The sequence below is a fragment of the Gossypium hirsutum genome, chromosome D05 (genome assembly GCF_007990345.1).
Source record: "Gossypium hirsutum isolate 1008001.06 chromosome D05, Gossypium_hirsutum_v2.1, whole genome shotgun sequence".
Classification (NCBI taxonomy): domain Eukaryota; kingdom Viridiplantae; phylum Streptophyta; class Magnoliopsida; order Malvales; family Malvaceae; genus Gossypium; species Gossypium hirsutum.
In genome coordinates this window covers 56437085-56453831 of record NC_053441.1, presented here as the reverse complement: position 1 = coordinate 56453831, position 16747 = coordinate 56437085, and the positions used below count along the sequence as shown (strand labels likewise).

At 35.8% G+C, this 16747-nt stretch overlaps 3 protein-coding genes across 3 annotated transcripts; 1 reads left to right on the top strand and 2 right to left on the bottom strand.

Moving 5' to 3' along the window:
• The first annotated feature begins 6473 nt into the window (after nucleotides 1–6473).
• On the top strand, nucleotides 6474–7803 carry LOC121217226 (uncharacterized). Its single transcript, XM_041092751.1, has 4 exons — nucleotides 6474–6539; nucleotides 6651–7113; nucleotides 7198–7532; nucleotides 7780–7803. The coding sequence occupies exons 1-4, from the start codon at nucleotides 6474–6476 to the stop codon at nucleotides 7801–7803; spliced, it is 888 nt and encodes a 295-aa protein (XP_040948685.1).
• A 2701-nt stretch (nucleotides 7804–10504) lies between these two features.
• Nucleotides 10505–12795, bottom strand: LOC107895688 (receptor-like protein 6). Its single transcript, XM_016820925.2, has 2 exons — nucleotides 12636–12795; nucleotides 10505–10878 (listed from the first exon to the last, which is right to left on the bottom strand). Exons 1-2 carry the CDS (start codon nucleotides 12793–12795, stop codon nucleotides 10505–10507), a joined length of 534 nt encoding a protein of 177 aa, XP_016676414.2.
• A 776-nt stretch (nucleotides 12796–13571) lies between these two features.
• On the bottom strand, nucleotides 13572–16457 carry LOC107895690 (receptor-like protein 6). The gene has a single exon (XM_016820926.2). It carries the CDS (start codon nucleotides 16455–16457, stop codon nucleotides 13572–13574), a length of 2886 nt encoding a protein of 961 aa, XP_016676415.2.
• Nucleotides 16458–16747: the final 290 nt, after the last annotated feature.

Sequence of the window (16747 nt, the reverse complement as noted above, 5' to 3'; positions counted from 1 at the left end):
TGGGTGACTCTTCGTCAGCTTCTTAATCTATTTCTGTTTTCAAAATATTTCAGAATAATAAATGATTTCACGAGTCGATTTGGACTCGTGTTGTCTTAAGTTTTATATTTTTTTATTTGTTTTACCATGGTTTAATAAGTCTTTAGTTTTAGAAGTTTTTGTCTACTCTTGTAGCACGGATTTTAGTCTTACTTATGCATGTAATCTTAGTTTTACAAGTGATTTTAGGGATGGTTTTGTTGCCATCCTCTATAGTTTAGTGATTGCTCAATTCTTTTTTCGATTTTTGCTTGCCGCTTTGGACCATCCGGGGCTAATTTTCTTATCGTGTTAAGTGCTTGCAATCACTCCAGATATGTCGTGCTTGAGTTGTGACAAAGCCAATTGTCAATGTATTACAATGTTTTATTGATGCTGAGGCTAAAACCTTTGTTGTGTTGATGGAGATTGTCCTTCCTTATCTACGACAAGTGTTTGTTATTTTTTTCCGCTGAATTGTATGGTTCCATTCATTAAATGAATTAATGAATTAATGAATTCACCTTTCAAAATAAAAAAATTGAAATAAAATGGAAGTTGTGATAAATTATACATTTAAAAATAATATAATTTAATCAAAGTTGTGATAATTATTATATATTTAGGATATTAAAATTGTTATAAAATAAAGAGAGATAGAGAGAATAAAGAACAATAAAACTATGAAAGCAATAGAGAATGTACTTTATTGATAAAAGGGATGATTACAATTAGAGGTGAGTATTTGATAGAGTTGGATCAAATCGAGTCAAAAAATTTCTAGTTAGTCAAGTTGACGGAACTCAATTTGAATTTTTTTCGAATCGGATCGAATCAAGTCAAAAAATTTTGAGTCAAGTTGAGTCGAGTTAACGAATTTTAATATTTTTAATCAATATTGCGTTTACATGAACTGGTTATTTAACTAGTAAACAATGTACAAAATTATTTAACTACATAAACAATATAATGGTTTGCCTTTTAAATTAATAAGTAAATATTTATCAAAATAACGTAGTTTTGCCTGTTAGCTTAATGGTTTTGACTTTTAACTTTAGAAAGGTAAACATTTATCAAAACTGTGTAGTTTTGCCTTTTCTTATTCGGATTTTCAGATAACTCAAATTGTGTAATTCATATTCGAGTTAAACCAAAAAACTTAATTTTTTATTCGAGTTGATCCAAATAACTAGATTAACTTAAATAACTCAAACTATTTAATTCAAAATTTCAAAAATTTATGGAGTTTTTCAAATCAAATCAGATTTTGCTCACCCCTAATTACAATGTTTCATCAGAATCTTTATTTATAGGCATAAGAAGTATAAAAGAAGTAGAGATCTAATTCTAATAACGTGCCTCGTTAAAAGCTTATTAGGAAAAATCTTGTGGGATAAAAAACCTAATGAAGCAAAAAGTGTATACAATCTTCTATTACAAGTTGCCTCATTAAAAACCTTTACCAGGAAAACCTAATGGGGCAAAACCTTGGTTAAAGGAAAAGAGTACAACTTGTTTCTAGACTCCCCCTAATGGCAACATTACATTACATGTTTTAGTCAACATATTCCAATCTTGTGTAGTAGTTTTTCAAATGTTGAAGTTGGCAATGCCTAAATGAAAAGGTCTGCTAAATTATCACTAGAACGAATTTGTTGAACATTTGTATCACCTCTTTTCTCAAGATCATGGGTGAAGAAAAATTTTGGTGAAATATGTTTCATTCTTGATTTATTAGCAACTGTTGATGGAGGTGACTTTGGTTCTTGATCATTGCCACATGTCTTTGACAATGGAAATCCACATAGTCCGGAGATACTAAGACACTGTTGTCTCAAAATAGAAGACAAAAGCTAAAAATAAGTATTGGAGCGAAATTGACTTCGATATTACGACACGCCCCCTGCTGTGTCACGACACACCTCCTATGTTGCAACAACGCAGGCTTATGTTGCAACACTAGTCTTGCGCAACCCAAAAAGTCTTACACATTATAATTACATTTTGGAGAGAAATTAAGTTTATTTGTGCTAGTCAAACTCTAAGGACTTCAAGGATAATTTAAACACTTTAATATTACGAGTTTAGCCTATATAAAGACCATTGCAATCAATTTAAACACACAATTTTAGGGTTTTGATTCTTAGTTTTTTCTTTCATTTCTAGTTTTTACTTAGTGTATTTTATGTTCTTGTAGTCGGAAAATCCTATTCTAAAGTGAGACTTTTGCGAGCAGAGATTGTTCTGGAGCCACGCTTTCATCGATAAATCCATGAGCATCTCTTTCCTTTATTCTATTCTTTATATATTTTTCTTTAACATTTTAATTGAATGTTTATGTAAAGCTTAGAATCAATTTATGCTTTATACATATTTTGTGTGTTTCAACTGTATTAACCTAATCAATTGATTGAAAGTTAGGCTTTCTTAGCTGATCAACCGCTCAGGAGAGGATGAACTTAAACCCTAAGCTTGACAACCCTAGGAAGTTATTTAGGTCAGAATTAAACCAAAATTGGTATGATTTATCCATGAACACCTTAGCCCCAAACCGATCTGGACTGTGAGGTCAAGAGATAAGTAGTTATTGCCAACTCGTTAGTTTAGTGGAAGATCGAGGGATCATACTAGGGTAATGACTAGTTGATTGGTTAGAGTCCTAAGTAAAACAATTGGATCTAGATTAAAGGAACTCGAGTAGTTGAAACAAGGGATAGGAGAAGTCGATACATGAAGTTAGGAGTAGATTTAGGTTTATTTCAACTTATTTAGTTTATTAATATATATGATTATCACATTGCTTTCATATTAACACTATTAATTCATGACTCAAGTAAATTAGTAATTATATTTGATAGCAGTTTTTCCCAAATTGCAATCCATGATCCACAAATGGCTTCATTGCCTCTAGCATCATAGTGTTGTAACGCAAGGCTACTAATGGCTTCTTTTCCAATACATTCAACATTTTTTTAGTAATTTGGATTACTTGTTTTTAATTTTTTTAACTAAATTTAAGTTGAATTAGAGAATATATTAAATAAATCGAATTAGAAAATATATTTTTTAAAAATAAAATAAAAAATTGTGCTTATATTATATATATATATGATTGGCTACTGCTGTGTGCTATATACTGTTTGTGAATAGAGAGAAAGAGTTGCAAGGGAAACCGAATCCTATGAAGGAAGAAGAAAATGAGATTTATTTACTTTGAGGGATAGAAGATATATTAAATATAGATGAGTGTATGATATTAATTTTATATCTTAAAATTAGTGATATATTATTATTTTATTGGTGTCCAAAAATGAAGACTTTTAGTATATTTTAATATAAAAATCAGTTTGTTCAGAACTAACAATTTGTTCTTATATGATATTTCAAGTCAGTGACTTTATTTTTAAGGACAAATAAAACCCTTAATACCATTATAACAACGACTATTCTTATATGTCTTAAAGAATAAGTAAAATCCCAATTTTATATTACTATATTGAGAGATGACAAGAGGCTGCTTCATACTATTACCCAACAAAAGTCTCGAGAGGTTTTCTGAAAATACTAATTAAAACAATTCAATTTTATTTGTAATCGAGATTCTATGACTTTGGAATGAATATATATTTCCTGCAATAACTAAAATAATCCAATTTAATATTACTGTTGAGAAACATGGCATGTTCAAATTTTTTATTGAAAATCATGCTTACAATTAGAACACACGCAAAATATTGTGGATCCATTGCGAATTCTTTCTCCTTCCATTTCGATGGATCCTCCTTCTCATTCTCTTTTATGGGTTTCGCTTCATCATTTCCACTAGCCAACGAGGTCTCCTAGTTGTGAAAACAATGTATCCCATGCTCAATCCTAACACTTGTCCACTTCCATAACCCATTGCTGCAATTTTCCAAGTAAGTGCTATTTCAGATTCATTAGCAATTGTTGATGGAGGTGATTCTGGTTCCTGATCGTTGCCACATTTCTTTGACAATGGAAATCCACATAGTCCAGAGCTGCCATCGAAGGAATCGTTTGAAATTATCGAATTGATCAAGATCGAGTGGATGAAAAGAGCTACAAAAGTCTGGTTGGTTGTCTACTCTACTTGACTGCAACAAGGCCAGACATCATATATGCAGTTGGCCTTCTATCGAGATTCATGCACTGCTGTAATGTTGCATATTTTAAAGCTACAAAAAGGGTCCTAAGGTATGTGAAAGGGACTCTAAGCTATGGAGTAAAGTTTGAAAGAGCAGAGGAGCTAAGGCTGGTTGGATATTCAGACAGTGAGTAGGCTGGCTCAGCTGATGACATGAAGAGCACATCAGGCTATTTGTTCACTCTTGGTTCAGGAGTTTTTAGCTGGAGTTCTAAGAAGCAACAGACAATGGCTCAATCCACTGCTGAAGCAGAATACATTGCAGCTGCCTCTATTGTAAATCAAGTCATTTGGCTTAGAAAGCTGTTGACTGTCTTGAATGCTGATCAAATGGAAGCAACTGTGATTAAAGTTGATAATCAATCAGCTATTGCTATTGCTAAAAATCCTATTTTTCATGGAAAGACCAAGCATTTCAAGATTAAATATCACTTTGCGAGGGAGGCAGAAATGTCAAAGGAAGTGAGTTTGTTTTATTGCTGTTCAAAAGATCAGCTTGCAGACATACCGACAAAACCATTAGCTGCTGAAAGATTCGAGTATTTGAAGAATGAAATGAAAGTTTGCTGCTTTGTAGCCAAGTAGGAGTGTTCAAAAGTGGCAACTTAGCAGCATCATGCAAGAAATCATGCAAGACTGTTGAAGCATGCAAGGGACCAAGAATACAGCTGAAGCATGCAAATGTCCATGGTGCAATTCGACTGCAGTGCCTTTACACAGTTGACTTTTGCTAGTTTATGTTGTAATCATTTTTTTGTTTTGTTCAGCTAATGTTTAATTGTGTGCTTAACTGATTTAGTAGTCATTTTAGGTTGTCATTATGTTGATGTAATGGTTTAGATACTTGCACAAGCAAGCTTTGTTTTCTTTCTACGTAATTTGAACTACTTATGGATGTAACTTATGTCATTATTCTGGTAATGAAGAAATAGCTTCGTTCATCATCTTTTGCAATTGTTTTTTGCTTCTATTTTTAATCTTTCAACACAAAAAGGCTTGGTGATTGTCTTTGCTGTTAATCAAAAAACCCAACATTGTTTCTGGTAGATAACCAATGAGATTTGGATTACTACTTAAAATGATGTTTTCAAGGTATGGAAGATGGAAAACTTGGGTTGGGAAATTTCCTTGCAAATCACAGTAAGAAAGACTTAGATGCTTCAATGAAACGGTCAAGTTAAGGAAAGAATAAGGTACAACTAGAGACAAATTCATACCGTCGAGGACAATATTTTCTAATTTTGTAAGGTTATGGACAAGCATGTTAAAATCATGGTTCCTAAAAAATGTTGAATTTAGTTCCCATGCAAGACATGCAAAGGTGGCCATGCAAGGAGAAGTGGCAGCAAGCAGTCGAGCTATGAAGTGCAGAAACTGGAGCTTGAAGTTGCCTAACTACTTGTTATGTTTTGATTGTATTTTTAATTATTATTTTGTAATCTAGTTCATGTTGAACTAAGTTGGTAAACCTTATGATGTTTCTTTTGTTGATTGATTGACTGAAAAATCAGCAAAGAAACTTAAGCAAGCTGATTAACAATTTCCAATGTAAATTTAGTGGTGTTAGGTATGTCATTAGGTAAAGACTTGTTCATTTTGTTGTTGTTATCTATTATATGTAATGGCATTATGCCTTCTGGATTTTTGTTAATGAAAATATCAGCTCTTTTCATTCAAAATACTCTCTCTCAATTTCTTTTGTTTTCATTCGCATGTGTTTCTGTTCTTGCTTCTGAGTTTGTTTCTTCAGCAAGGCTCGAGGCTTGCTATACAAGCAAGATTGAAAACAGTCTGTTGTTGTCTCTTTGCACCAACAATTGGTATCTAGAGCTTCATTCTTAGTGGACCTGTTTTATCAAACTAAGAAAGCTGAATGTCTTCCTCAAGTTTTTCACCAGCAGTCCCACCAGTCTTCAATGGAGAAGGCTTCCACATATGGCTGGTCAAGATGAAGACTTACCTACAGGCCTTTGATCTGTGGGAAGTTGTCAACACAGATGCTGAGCCAGCACCACTGAGAGCCAATCCCACAGTAGCTCAGATTAGGCAACATGTTGATGAGAGGACCAAAAGGCACAAAGCCATGTCCTGCATTCAGAATTGTGTGTCAGATGTCATCTTCACCAGAATTATGGCCTGTGAGACTCCAAAACAGGCATGGGATAAGCTTAAGGAGGAGTTTCAAGGCACTGAGAGAACAAGGCAACAACAGCTATTGAATTTGAGAAGGGATTTTGAGAACCTGAAGATGAAGGAAGAAGAAACAGTGAAGCAGTATGCAGATAGAATCATGGCAGTGGTTAACAGTATAAGGCTCCTTGGTGAGCACTTTGATGAGGCAAGGATAGTAGAGAAAGTTCTCTCCACTTTGCCTAAGAGATATGAGGCCAAGATATCCTCTCTTGAGGACTCAAGAGACCTTGCTACCATCTCTTTGACTGAGCTAATCAACACTTTCTATGCTCAGGAACAAAGGAGAGCTAGCAGAGCTGAAGACCACCAGGAAGGTGCATTCAATGCCAAGGCCAGAGAAGCCTCGAGCATCAATGCTCCAAGAGGTAAAAAGCCTTGGAAAAGCAGGCCTAAGCCTGATACTGCAAGGAGCAATGACCAGCCCTGCAGACATTGCAAGAGGCCAGGTCATCCAGAAGACAGATGCTGGTTCAGGCCAGATGCAATATGCCAACACTGCAAAAAGAAAGGCCATGTTGAAAGGGTTTGCAAAAATAGAACCAAGTCAAGGCAGAGTCAATTTCAACAACCAAAGGTTGAAGCTCGAGTAGCTGAGGACAGTAGTGATCAAGAAAAGCAGGTCTTTGCTGTTTCTTGCTTAGCTGCTGAGAAGAAATGCTCAAAAGGCTGGTTATTGGACAGTGGTTGCACTAACCACATGTCACCAGATGCCTCCTTATTTAAAACCTTGGATAGAAGTTGCAAAACCAAGGTCAAGGTTGGAAATGGTCAGTTCATAAGGGCTGAAGGAAGAGGAGAGGTGCTGATATGTACCCCCACAGGCAACAAGATCATTCCAAATGTGCTGTTAGTGCCAGAAATCGACAGAAACCTTCTCAGCATAGCTCAATTGCTCGAGAAAGGCTATTCTGTTGTGTTCAAGAACAAACAGTGCCACATTGCTGATCCAAGTGGATCAAGCCTTATGACAGTCACAATGACTGACAAATGCTTTGAGGTACACTGGCCAAATGACTCAAAGTTTGCATATACAGCCTCTGTTGATGATTCCAAGCTTTGGCATCAAAGGCTTGGGCATGCCAACTTCAGATCATTGGCTCGAATGGCCAAAGAAGGCTTGGCAGAGAACTTTACTAGCTCAGTGGAGCATGATGATGTGTGTGAAGTTTGCCAGAAGGGGAAACAGGCAAGACTGCCATTTCCTACAAATTCAGCTTGGAGAGCTACTGAAAAACTGTAGCTGGTGCACTCTGATGTATGTGGCCTGATGAGGACTGAATCACTCAGCAAAAATAGGTATTTCATCCTCTTCATTGATGATTTTACAAGGTTTTGCTGGATTTTCTTCTTAAAACACAAGTCTGAGGTAGCTCAAGTGTTTGTGAAGTTTAAAACTATTGTAGAGACAGAAACAGGTTGCAAGCTGAAATCGATAAGGTCAGACAATGGCACTGAGTACACTTCAGCTCAGTTTCAAGCCATTTGCAATGATGCTAGTATCAAACACCAGCTTACAAATGTCTACACACCTCAGCAGAATGGGGTATCAGAAAGAAAGAACAGAAGCTTGATGGATATGGCCAGGTGCCTGCTGTTTGAGAAGAAACTGCCCAAGACCATGTGGGCTGAGGTAGTAAACACTGCTGTCTACCTTCAAAATAGGCTTCCTACCAAAGCTCTTGCATCCAAAACACCTTTCGAGGCTTGGTCCGGTTTCAAGCCTTCCTTGGCACATCTGAAGGTGTTTGGTTGCCTGTGTTATGCACAAATACCAGCAGCAAAGAGAGACAAGCTCTCTGAAAGGGCTCAACCAGGTGTTCTAGTAGGCTATAGCTTAGTTAAGAAGGGCTACAGGGTGCTGGATCCTTTGACAAACATAGTTCAAGTGAGCAGAGATGTCATCTTCGATGAGAAGGCTTGCTGGAATTGGGAAAAGAATGAACCAGAAGCTGCTTCAGAAGACCTGGTGCCTAATCAAGCTGAACTTGAGCAGCTAGGACCTAAAATGGATGTTGATGATGAGCCTGTGAGAGGCACAAGGCCCCTAGATGATATTTATGAAAGGGCACAGGTTGCAATAGCAGAACCTAGCAGTTTTGAAGAGGCTGAGGCAGATGAAGGCTGTAAACTAGCTATGGTCGATGAAATCAACATGATTGAGAAGAACCAGACATGGGAGCTAGTTGATAAACCTACTGGAAAGAAGACCATTGGAGTAAAATGGGTCTATCGAGCAAAACAGAATGCAGATGGCAGTCTGAACAAGCTAAAAGCCAGGCTCGTTGTCAAAGGTTTTAGCCAAAGGTATGGTCTGGACTATCTGGAGACTTTTACACCAGTAGCCAGGCTTGACACAGTTAGAATGATAGTTGCCTTGGCTTCTCAACATCAGTGGACCATTCATCAGCTTGATGTTAAGTCTACATTTCTCAATGGTTTCCTGGAAGAAGAGATCTACATCGAACAGCCTCAAGGATTTGTGGTCACTGGCAAAGAACACAAGGTGTACAGACTGAAAAAGGCTTTGTATAGCCTAAAATAGGCTCCTCGAGCCTGGTATGCTCGAATTGATTCTTACTTGCTCAGTTTGGAATTCGAGAGAAGTCTCAGTGAACCAACACTGTATGTGAAGAAGAACCAAGCTGAAACTCAGCTTATCCTGTCACTCTATGTTGATGATTTATTGGTGACTGGAGGAGATAGAAGAATGCTGGAAGATTTCAAAAGAAAAATGATGGAAATGTTTGAAATGTCTGATTTATGCAGAATGAACCACTTCCTTAGAATGGAAGTGAAGCAAACAGCAAAGGGAATCTTTCTTAGTCAGAGTTCTTTTACTATGAAGATCCTGGATAAGTTCTCTATGAAGAACTGCAAGCCAACAAGCACACCAATGGCTGTTGGAGTGAAGCTTTCGAGGCAAGGGAGTGGTGAACCAATTTGCGAGACTATGTACAAAAGTCTCATTGGTAGTCTGTTGTATTTGACTGCAACAAGACCCGATATCATGTTTGCTGTTAGTGTGCTATCCAGATACATGAATTGCTGCAATGATCAGCACTTTCAAGCAGCTAAAAGAGTGCTTAGATACATCAAAGGCACCATTGATCATGGTGTATTGTTCAAAAGGGCTGAAAACATGAAGCTGATAGGCTATGTTGATAGTGGCTGGGCTGGATCTTGTGATGACATGAGAAGCACATCTGGATATGCCTTTAGTCTTGGCTCAGGCATGTTTTGCTGGAGTTCTAAAAAGCAAAGTCTGGTAGCACAGTCAACAGCAGAAGCTGAATATGTTGCTGCTGCATCTGCTGTAAATCAAGCCATATGGCTTAGAAAAATCCTAGCTGATTTAAATCAAAATCAAGGAAAGGCAACAGAGATTTACTGTGACAACAAATCTGCTGTTGCAATTGCAAAGAATCCTATCTTTCATGGTAGAACAAAGCACTTCAACATCAAGCTACATGTCATAAGGGAGATGGAGCAAGCTCATGAAATCGAGCTGGTTCATTGCAATTCAGAAGAGCAAATTGCTGATATCTTTACAAAGGCACTCAATGTGTCTAAATTTGTTAAATTAAGAAGGCAATTAGGTGTCACTAGCATGGAAACTAAGGAGGAGTGTTGAATTTAGTTCCCATGCAAGACATGCAAAGGTGGCCATGCAAGGAGAAGTGGCAGCAAGCAGTCGAGCTATGAAGTGCAGAAACTGGAGCTTGAAGTTGCCTAACTACTTGTTATGTTTTGATTGTATTTTTAATTATTATTTTGTAATCTAGTTCATGTTGAACTAAGTTGGTAAACCTTATGATGTTTTTTTGTTGATTGATTGACTGAAAAATCAGCAAAGAAACTTAAGCAAGCTGATTAACAATTTCCAATGTAAATTTAGTGGTGTTAGGTATGTCATTAGGTAAAGGCTTGTTCATTTTGTTGTTGTTATCTATTATATGTAATGGCATTATGCCTTCTGGATTTTTGTTAATGAAAATATCAGCTCTTTTCATTCAAAATACTCTCTCTCAATTTCTTTTGTTTTCATTCGCATGTGTTTCTGTTCTTGCTTCTGAGTTTGTTTCTTCAGCAAGGCTTGAGGCTTGCTATACAAGCAAGATTGAAAACAGTCTATTGTTGTCTCTTTGCACCAACAAAAAACAAACCAAAATTCAGACTGAGGTCAAGCGAAACTAGATCTGACAAAAGAGAGATTTCAGGTGGGATAAAACCAGTGAATCCAGCGCCAGAGAGATTGAGATAAGTTAGACTCCTCAACTTACCAAACTCAGATGGGATTTCAGAGATGCCAAGATCATTGCCGACAAGGTTTTGAAGTGAGAAGAGGGAACTGTTTGGTTGGAGAGAACCAATTAGTCTACTATAACTGAGATCAAGACCGATCACATTGCCTTTCTTGTTATCACACATCACACCTTCCCATTTGCAACAGTTAGTACCTTCATCCCAAGGATCCATCTTGTGAGAAGGAATGTGAACTTCTCCTAAACAATGAGTTTTATAAATGGAAATGGAAATGGAAAGGTTGCTCTTAAATTTCAGCAATGCAGAACTGTGTTCAGGATGACATAAATGTGTTGGAGAAAGAGACAAAGAAAGGGATAGCAATGAAGAGTTGAAGAAGCCCAAAAGGAAGCATAGGATTAAATATACCATCTTTCTCTTATGAACCCAATAGAAAAAAGATGAACAAAGAATTTGGTTGTAGAGTTGCTTATAGAAGTTTCAAATGGAAACATTTCCACTACCAATTTATGCCTTTAAACAACTCATTGAGCACCCTTTTTTTATTGTTTCTATCTTGCTTGGACACATCCAGCAATGGCCGGACATCTATACTTAATTACAGCAACCAATCGTTGTATTGACTCCATTTGGCATTATCGCTCTTAAGGTTTCCTTAAAATAAGTTAATTTAGTATAAATGGCATCAAAAGCACTGGTCAAAGGTGAGAAGAATAAATTTAATGCACTTCTTGACAATAGTTGTTTGTCTTTTACTTGCACGACATTGTTATTATTGACAAAAATTAAGTCAGGGTTCTATACTTATTTATTACAAATGGCATTATTATTTTGCCATAACTTATATTCTATCCAAACAACAATTCAACAATTGACTTATAAGATTCACAATTGGTACCTAAATTATATTCTATACTTATTTTTTTCCCTCCCACCAACTCTTTCTTTCTTTCTTCTTCTCATTCACTCCACATGTCTACATTTTTCTTTTAAGGTTGTGACATACTCTATATTAAAAGATTATATACTATTTTTTCCTTCATTAGGTTTTTGTCCTACAGAGTTTTTCGTACTAAGATTTTTAATGAGGCATATCATTTATACAATGAACATTCAAGTGGAGTGTTATGAATGCTATTAAGTGGATGTCCATTATAATCAACCTATAACCTTTCACCTTTCATCTTTCATCTTTCTTAACTCTTCACATTTTATCTTATTGTAACCCCTTTCTTATTTATGTATTAAAAAATGAGGAGTCTAATCTCCCTATATATATAGGAGTATACTACTTATAATGATGATGGAAAAGGAGAGAAATGCAATAGAAATCTCTATTTATTCTCATTTATAGTTCTTGTGTTCTTTGCATTATTATTTTATAACAAATTTAAAATTTAAAATAATGTAGTTTGGTATTTTGTTTATTCGAGTTATTTAAATTCAAAAACTCAACTCGCCTCGAACTCGAAATTCAAAAAAAAATTCACGTTGATTCAATTAACTAGATTCAAATAATTCGAAATTCAAACTCTTTTCTGATTTTTCAAATTAAATAGAATTTTGCTCATCCCTAATTAGCAAGACAAACAGTTTTTGCTTATCATGTTCTTATACTAATTTCACTATGTGATTGCTTTTAAAACTTTTTCAATTTTTGAGATATATACTGATGTTCCAGAAGAACATATGTAGGCTGTGATTAGAACATGATTATGTATTTGGTCCATATTTGGACCATATCTGAATTATGTATTTGGTTTACTTCTATGTTTGGACCACATATATTTGTACTTTGAATAAATTATCTTGATGTAAGTCATAAATTTATTAAAATTATTATTTCTTATAATGGAAAATAACATTATTAAATGATTAAACATATATAATTGGAAATTTGCTTTCTACCGATACAAGAATAAGGCACTCTACTGAAGGGTTTCACTATTGCTATATGTTAAAGGATATAACTGCAATTTCACTTCTTAACCTTTACCGAAGGCCGAGAGCATCGCTATATGTTTGATATCCATATTGACTGCTGATACATTAGCAGCGCCTAAACTGTCGATATAAGCCTTTGTGCGAATTTCAGCAGTCACATTTATCGTCACTAAAAGTCTATATGGTGGTAATTTTTTGTCAGGATACCCCATTTTGCCGTCAGTATAGAACTTTTAGACTTATATTTTTGTTTTTAGAGACAGCTCGGTATATAGCGAATTGTATTTAGTGAAATTAATATTATACATTCAATTTAATTTTAATTAAAAAATTTAGAAACAAGTAATTCAAATTAGTAGTAGTAAGGGATTCAATTCTTCTACTTCAATTTCAATCCATTTGGTTTCAATTTTTCTTTTTCAAATTCTTTTAATTACCAAGAAATTTATAAAATCCATCAAAAAACTTAAAATAAAAACAAAGGCCACTAATGGCTTCTTTTTCAATATATTCAATATTTTCTTAATAATTTGGATTACTTGTTTTTAATTTTTTTAACTAAAATTAAATTAAATTAAAGGATATATTAAATAGAATAAAATTTTAAAATAAAAAAGGAAATAATTTATTTTGCTTATGATTATATATATAGTTGGCTGCTGTACATACTGTTTGTAAACAGAGAGAAAGAGATTGAAGGGGAACCGAAGCGTATAAAAGAAGAAAATGAGATTTATTTAATTTGAGTGATTATATAATATATTAAATATGAATGATTGTATAATGCTAATTTTATGTCTTTAGAAATTAATGAGCAAATTTCCTGTAATAATTAAAATAATGCAATTTTATGTTACTGTGGAGAAACATGGAACGTATAATTTTTTAATTGAAAATCATGCATGAAACTTTGGTTATATATAACTAGATTACATGGAAAATACTGTGGAAAAGATGCTAGAAACAAACCCTACAGCATCCATTAATGCTAATTCTTTCTCCTTTCATTTCGATGGATCCTCCTTCTCATTCTCTTTTCTGGGTTTCGCTTCATCATTTTCACTAGCCAACGAGGTCTCCCAGTTGTGAAAACAATGTATCCCACGCTCAATCCTAACACTACTCCACTTCCATAACCCATCGCTGCAATTTTCCAAATAAGTTCTATTTCAGATTCATCACCAACTGTTGATGGAGATGACTTTGGTTCCTGGTCGTTGCCACATGTCTTTGATAATGGGAATCCACATAGCCCTGAGTTGCCGGCGAAGGAATCGTTTGAGAAAGTATCGAAGTGATTAGCTAACGGTATAGGCCCTTCAAGATTGTTATGAGAAAGATTCAATGCTCCGAGAAATGTCAAATTGGTTAATTGCATTGGAATTCTTCCTTGAAGCTTGTTTGATGAGAGATCCAATGATTCAAGTGCCGCCAATTTTCCAAGTGATGGTGGGATATTACCTGTTAAGCTGTTGTGTGAGAAGTTAAGCACAATGAGTGAATTAAGTTCTCCAATTGCTTTAGGAATCCGCCCCTTGAAATGGTTGCTTGAAAAATCAATGATTGTGAAAATAGTTAAAATTCTCGTAAGTTCGAAATCCGACCCTTTCATTGTTACAGTTATTGAGTCTTGATAATAATCTCCTCCAATGTACTCTGGACCGCTTTTGTCTACCTGAATATCTTTCATTGATTTTAAATTTTCAAATAGCTCGGGTGGGATGTGAGCACTGAACTCATTTCGAGAGAGATCAATCATTCGAAGGCTGCTGAAGTAAAATGTTCCACTGAAATTTTGTATGTCACCGTGGAATCTATTAGATCGAAGGACAAGAACTTGCAGATGTGGAAGCGTACCTAACCAATAAGGAAATGTATCATTTATGTTGTTGTTGCCCAAATCTAAAACTTCCAAACTGTAGCAGTTCTTTAATGACCGTGGAACTGATCCTTCAAGCTGGTTACCATTGAGATTAAGTGTTCTCAAAACCACTAAAAGAGGGTCGCTAAAAGTCCCAATACAATCTGGAATAGTTCCGCCCAACTTGTTCTTGGACGAGTCAAGTACATAAAGAAAACTCAAATTGCAAATCTTGGAAGGGATTTCTCCAACCAACTCATTGTTTGAGATTAAAAAATAACTCAAATTCTGTGGTGGAGTTGGAAATGGTCCTCGAAGTGAATTAGAGCGAAGGTCCAGAACAAGCAGATCCTTCCCTGGAATTTGCTCAACGCTAGTCAAGAAGTTCATGGAAAGGTTCAAAGTGGCCAAGTTCTCCCATCCTTCGGCTTCCCATTTTGTAATAGAACCATGAATTTGGTTATTAGAAAGATCTAAAACTTGCAAGTACTTGGATGCATTCAAGAAGCTTGGGAAACGTTGCATGTTGCAAGAAGAGAAATGAAACTGATTTATCATGGGTAGGGTAGAATTGACATCATTACTACACCTTGTTAATGATAGTAAGTTGTTAAATGAAAGATCAAGAAACCGTAGATTCCTAAGCTTCACAAGCATGCATGACTTGATATTTCCGCTCAAGTTATTAGATGAAAGGTCAAGAGAAGTAAGGTTGAGGAGGACAAGATTAGGCTCTTGGATTGGGTCAATGGGACCATTAAGTTTGTTAGAGTGGAGGTCTAGATCCTCCAAAGAAGGTAGCCTGAACAACCAACCTGGTAGTCTGCCACTAAGCAAGTTTGCACTTAAGTAGAGTTCTCGTAGATACCAAAGTCCACTTATGTTGTTGGGAAGGGTACCCCGAAGGAAATTGGAAGAGAAGTCCATGAAGGTAAGGCTGGTGAGGTTAAATGCTGATGGTGGGAAGACACCGCTGAAATTGTTAGAGGAAAAAACCATGAAACTTAGATCGTTTAAGTTCCCAAAAACATCAGGAATTTGCCCTTGGAACATGTTGCCTGAGATATCCAAGAAGGTGATTTTTGTGAGGTTTCCAAGTGCTGAAGGGATTGACCCCATAAAAACACAACCATAAAGGTTAAGTGTTTTCAAGTGTTCAAGGTTACCAATTGAGTCCGGTAACCCTTTTGAAAAGCTTGTCTTTGAAACATCCAATAACCTAAGGGGACTGCTCCAATTTGTTTCTGGTAGATAACCAATGAGATCTGGATTACTACTTAAAATGATGTTTTGAAGATATGGAAGATGAAAAACTTGGGTTGGGAAATTTCCTTCCAAAAAACAGTGAGAAAGACTTAGATGCTTCAATGAGACAGTCAAGTTAAGGAAAGAATAAGGTACAACCAGAGACAAATCCATACCGTCAAGGATCATATTTTCTAATTTTGTAAGGTTGTGGACAAGCATGTTAAAATCATGGTTCCTAAACAACAAACCATGATTCAGACTGAGGTCAAGCGAAACTAGATCTGACAAAAGAGAGATTTCAGGTGGGACAAAACCAGTGAATCCAGTGAGAGAGAGATTGAGATAAGTTAGACTCCTCAACTTACCAAACTCAGATGGGATTTCAGAGTTGCCGAAGCCATTACCGGCAAGGTTGAGCCATCGAAGGTTTTGAAGTGAGAAGAGGGAACTGTTTGATAGGAGAGAACCACGTAGTCCACTACAACTGAGATCAAGGCCGATCACATTGCCTTTCTTGTTATCACACACCACACCCTCCCATTTGCAACAGTCAGTACCTTCATCCCAAGAATCCATATTAGGAACAGGAACAATCTGATGTTCTTGTCCACAATAACTAATGGAAAGGGAAAGGCTTCTCTTGAATTTCAACAATGCAGAACTCTGTTCGGGACGACATAAATGTGTTGGAGGAAGAGACAAAGAAAGGGATAGCAATGAAGAGTTGAAGAAGCCCCAAAGGAAGCATAGGATTAAATATAGCATCTTTCTCTTATGAACCCAATAGAAAAAAGATGAACTAAGAATTTGGTTGTGGAGTTGCTTAGATAAGTTTGAAATGGAAACAATTCCCCTACCAATTTATGCCAATTCGTCAACTCATTGAATACCCTTTTTGTTTTGTTTCTCTTTTGCTTAGACACATATCCGGCAATGGCCGGACATTATCACTCCATTTGCCATTATCACTCTTAAGCTTTCCTTAAAATAAATTAATTTAGTACAAATGGCGTCAAAAGCACTGGTCAAAGGTGAGAAGAATAAAATTAATGCAT

Bases quoted from the DNA above. Each gene is read 5' to 3' on its own strand.
- LOC107895688 (XM_016820925.2), bottom strand. From the start codon at position 12,795: ATGGGGTATCCTGACAAAAAATTACCACCATATAGACTTTTAGTGACG. The intron at 10,879-12,635 runs GTAAAGGTTAAG...CTCATTGTTTAG, and splicing joins AGCGATGCTCTCGGCCTTCG to GAGAAGTTCACATTCCTTCT.
- LOC121217226 (XM_041092751.1), top strand. From the start codon at position 6,474: ATGGCAGTGGTTAACAGTATAAGGCTCCTTGGTGAGCACTTTGATGAG. The intron at 6,540-6,650 runs GTTCTCTCCACT...TTCTATGCTCAG, and splicing joins AGGCAAGGATAGTAGAGAAA to GAACAAAGGAGAGCTAGCAG. The intron at 7,114-7,197 runs GTTGCAAAACCA...GTACCCCCACAG, and splicing joins ATTTAAAACCTTGGATAGAA to GCAACAAGATCATTCCAAAT.
- LOC107895690 (XM_016820926.2), bottom strand. From the start codon at position 16,457: ATGCTATATTTAATCCTATGCTTCCTTTGGGGCTTCTTCAACTCTTCA.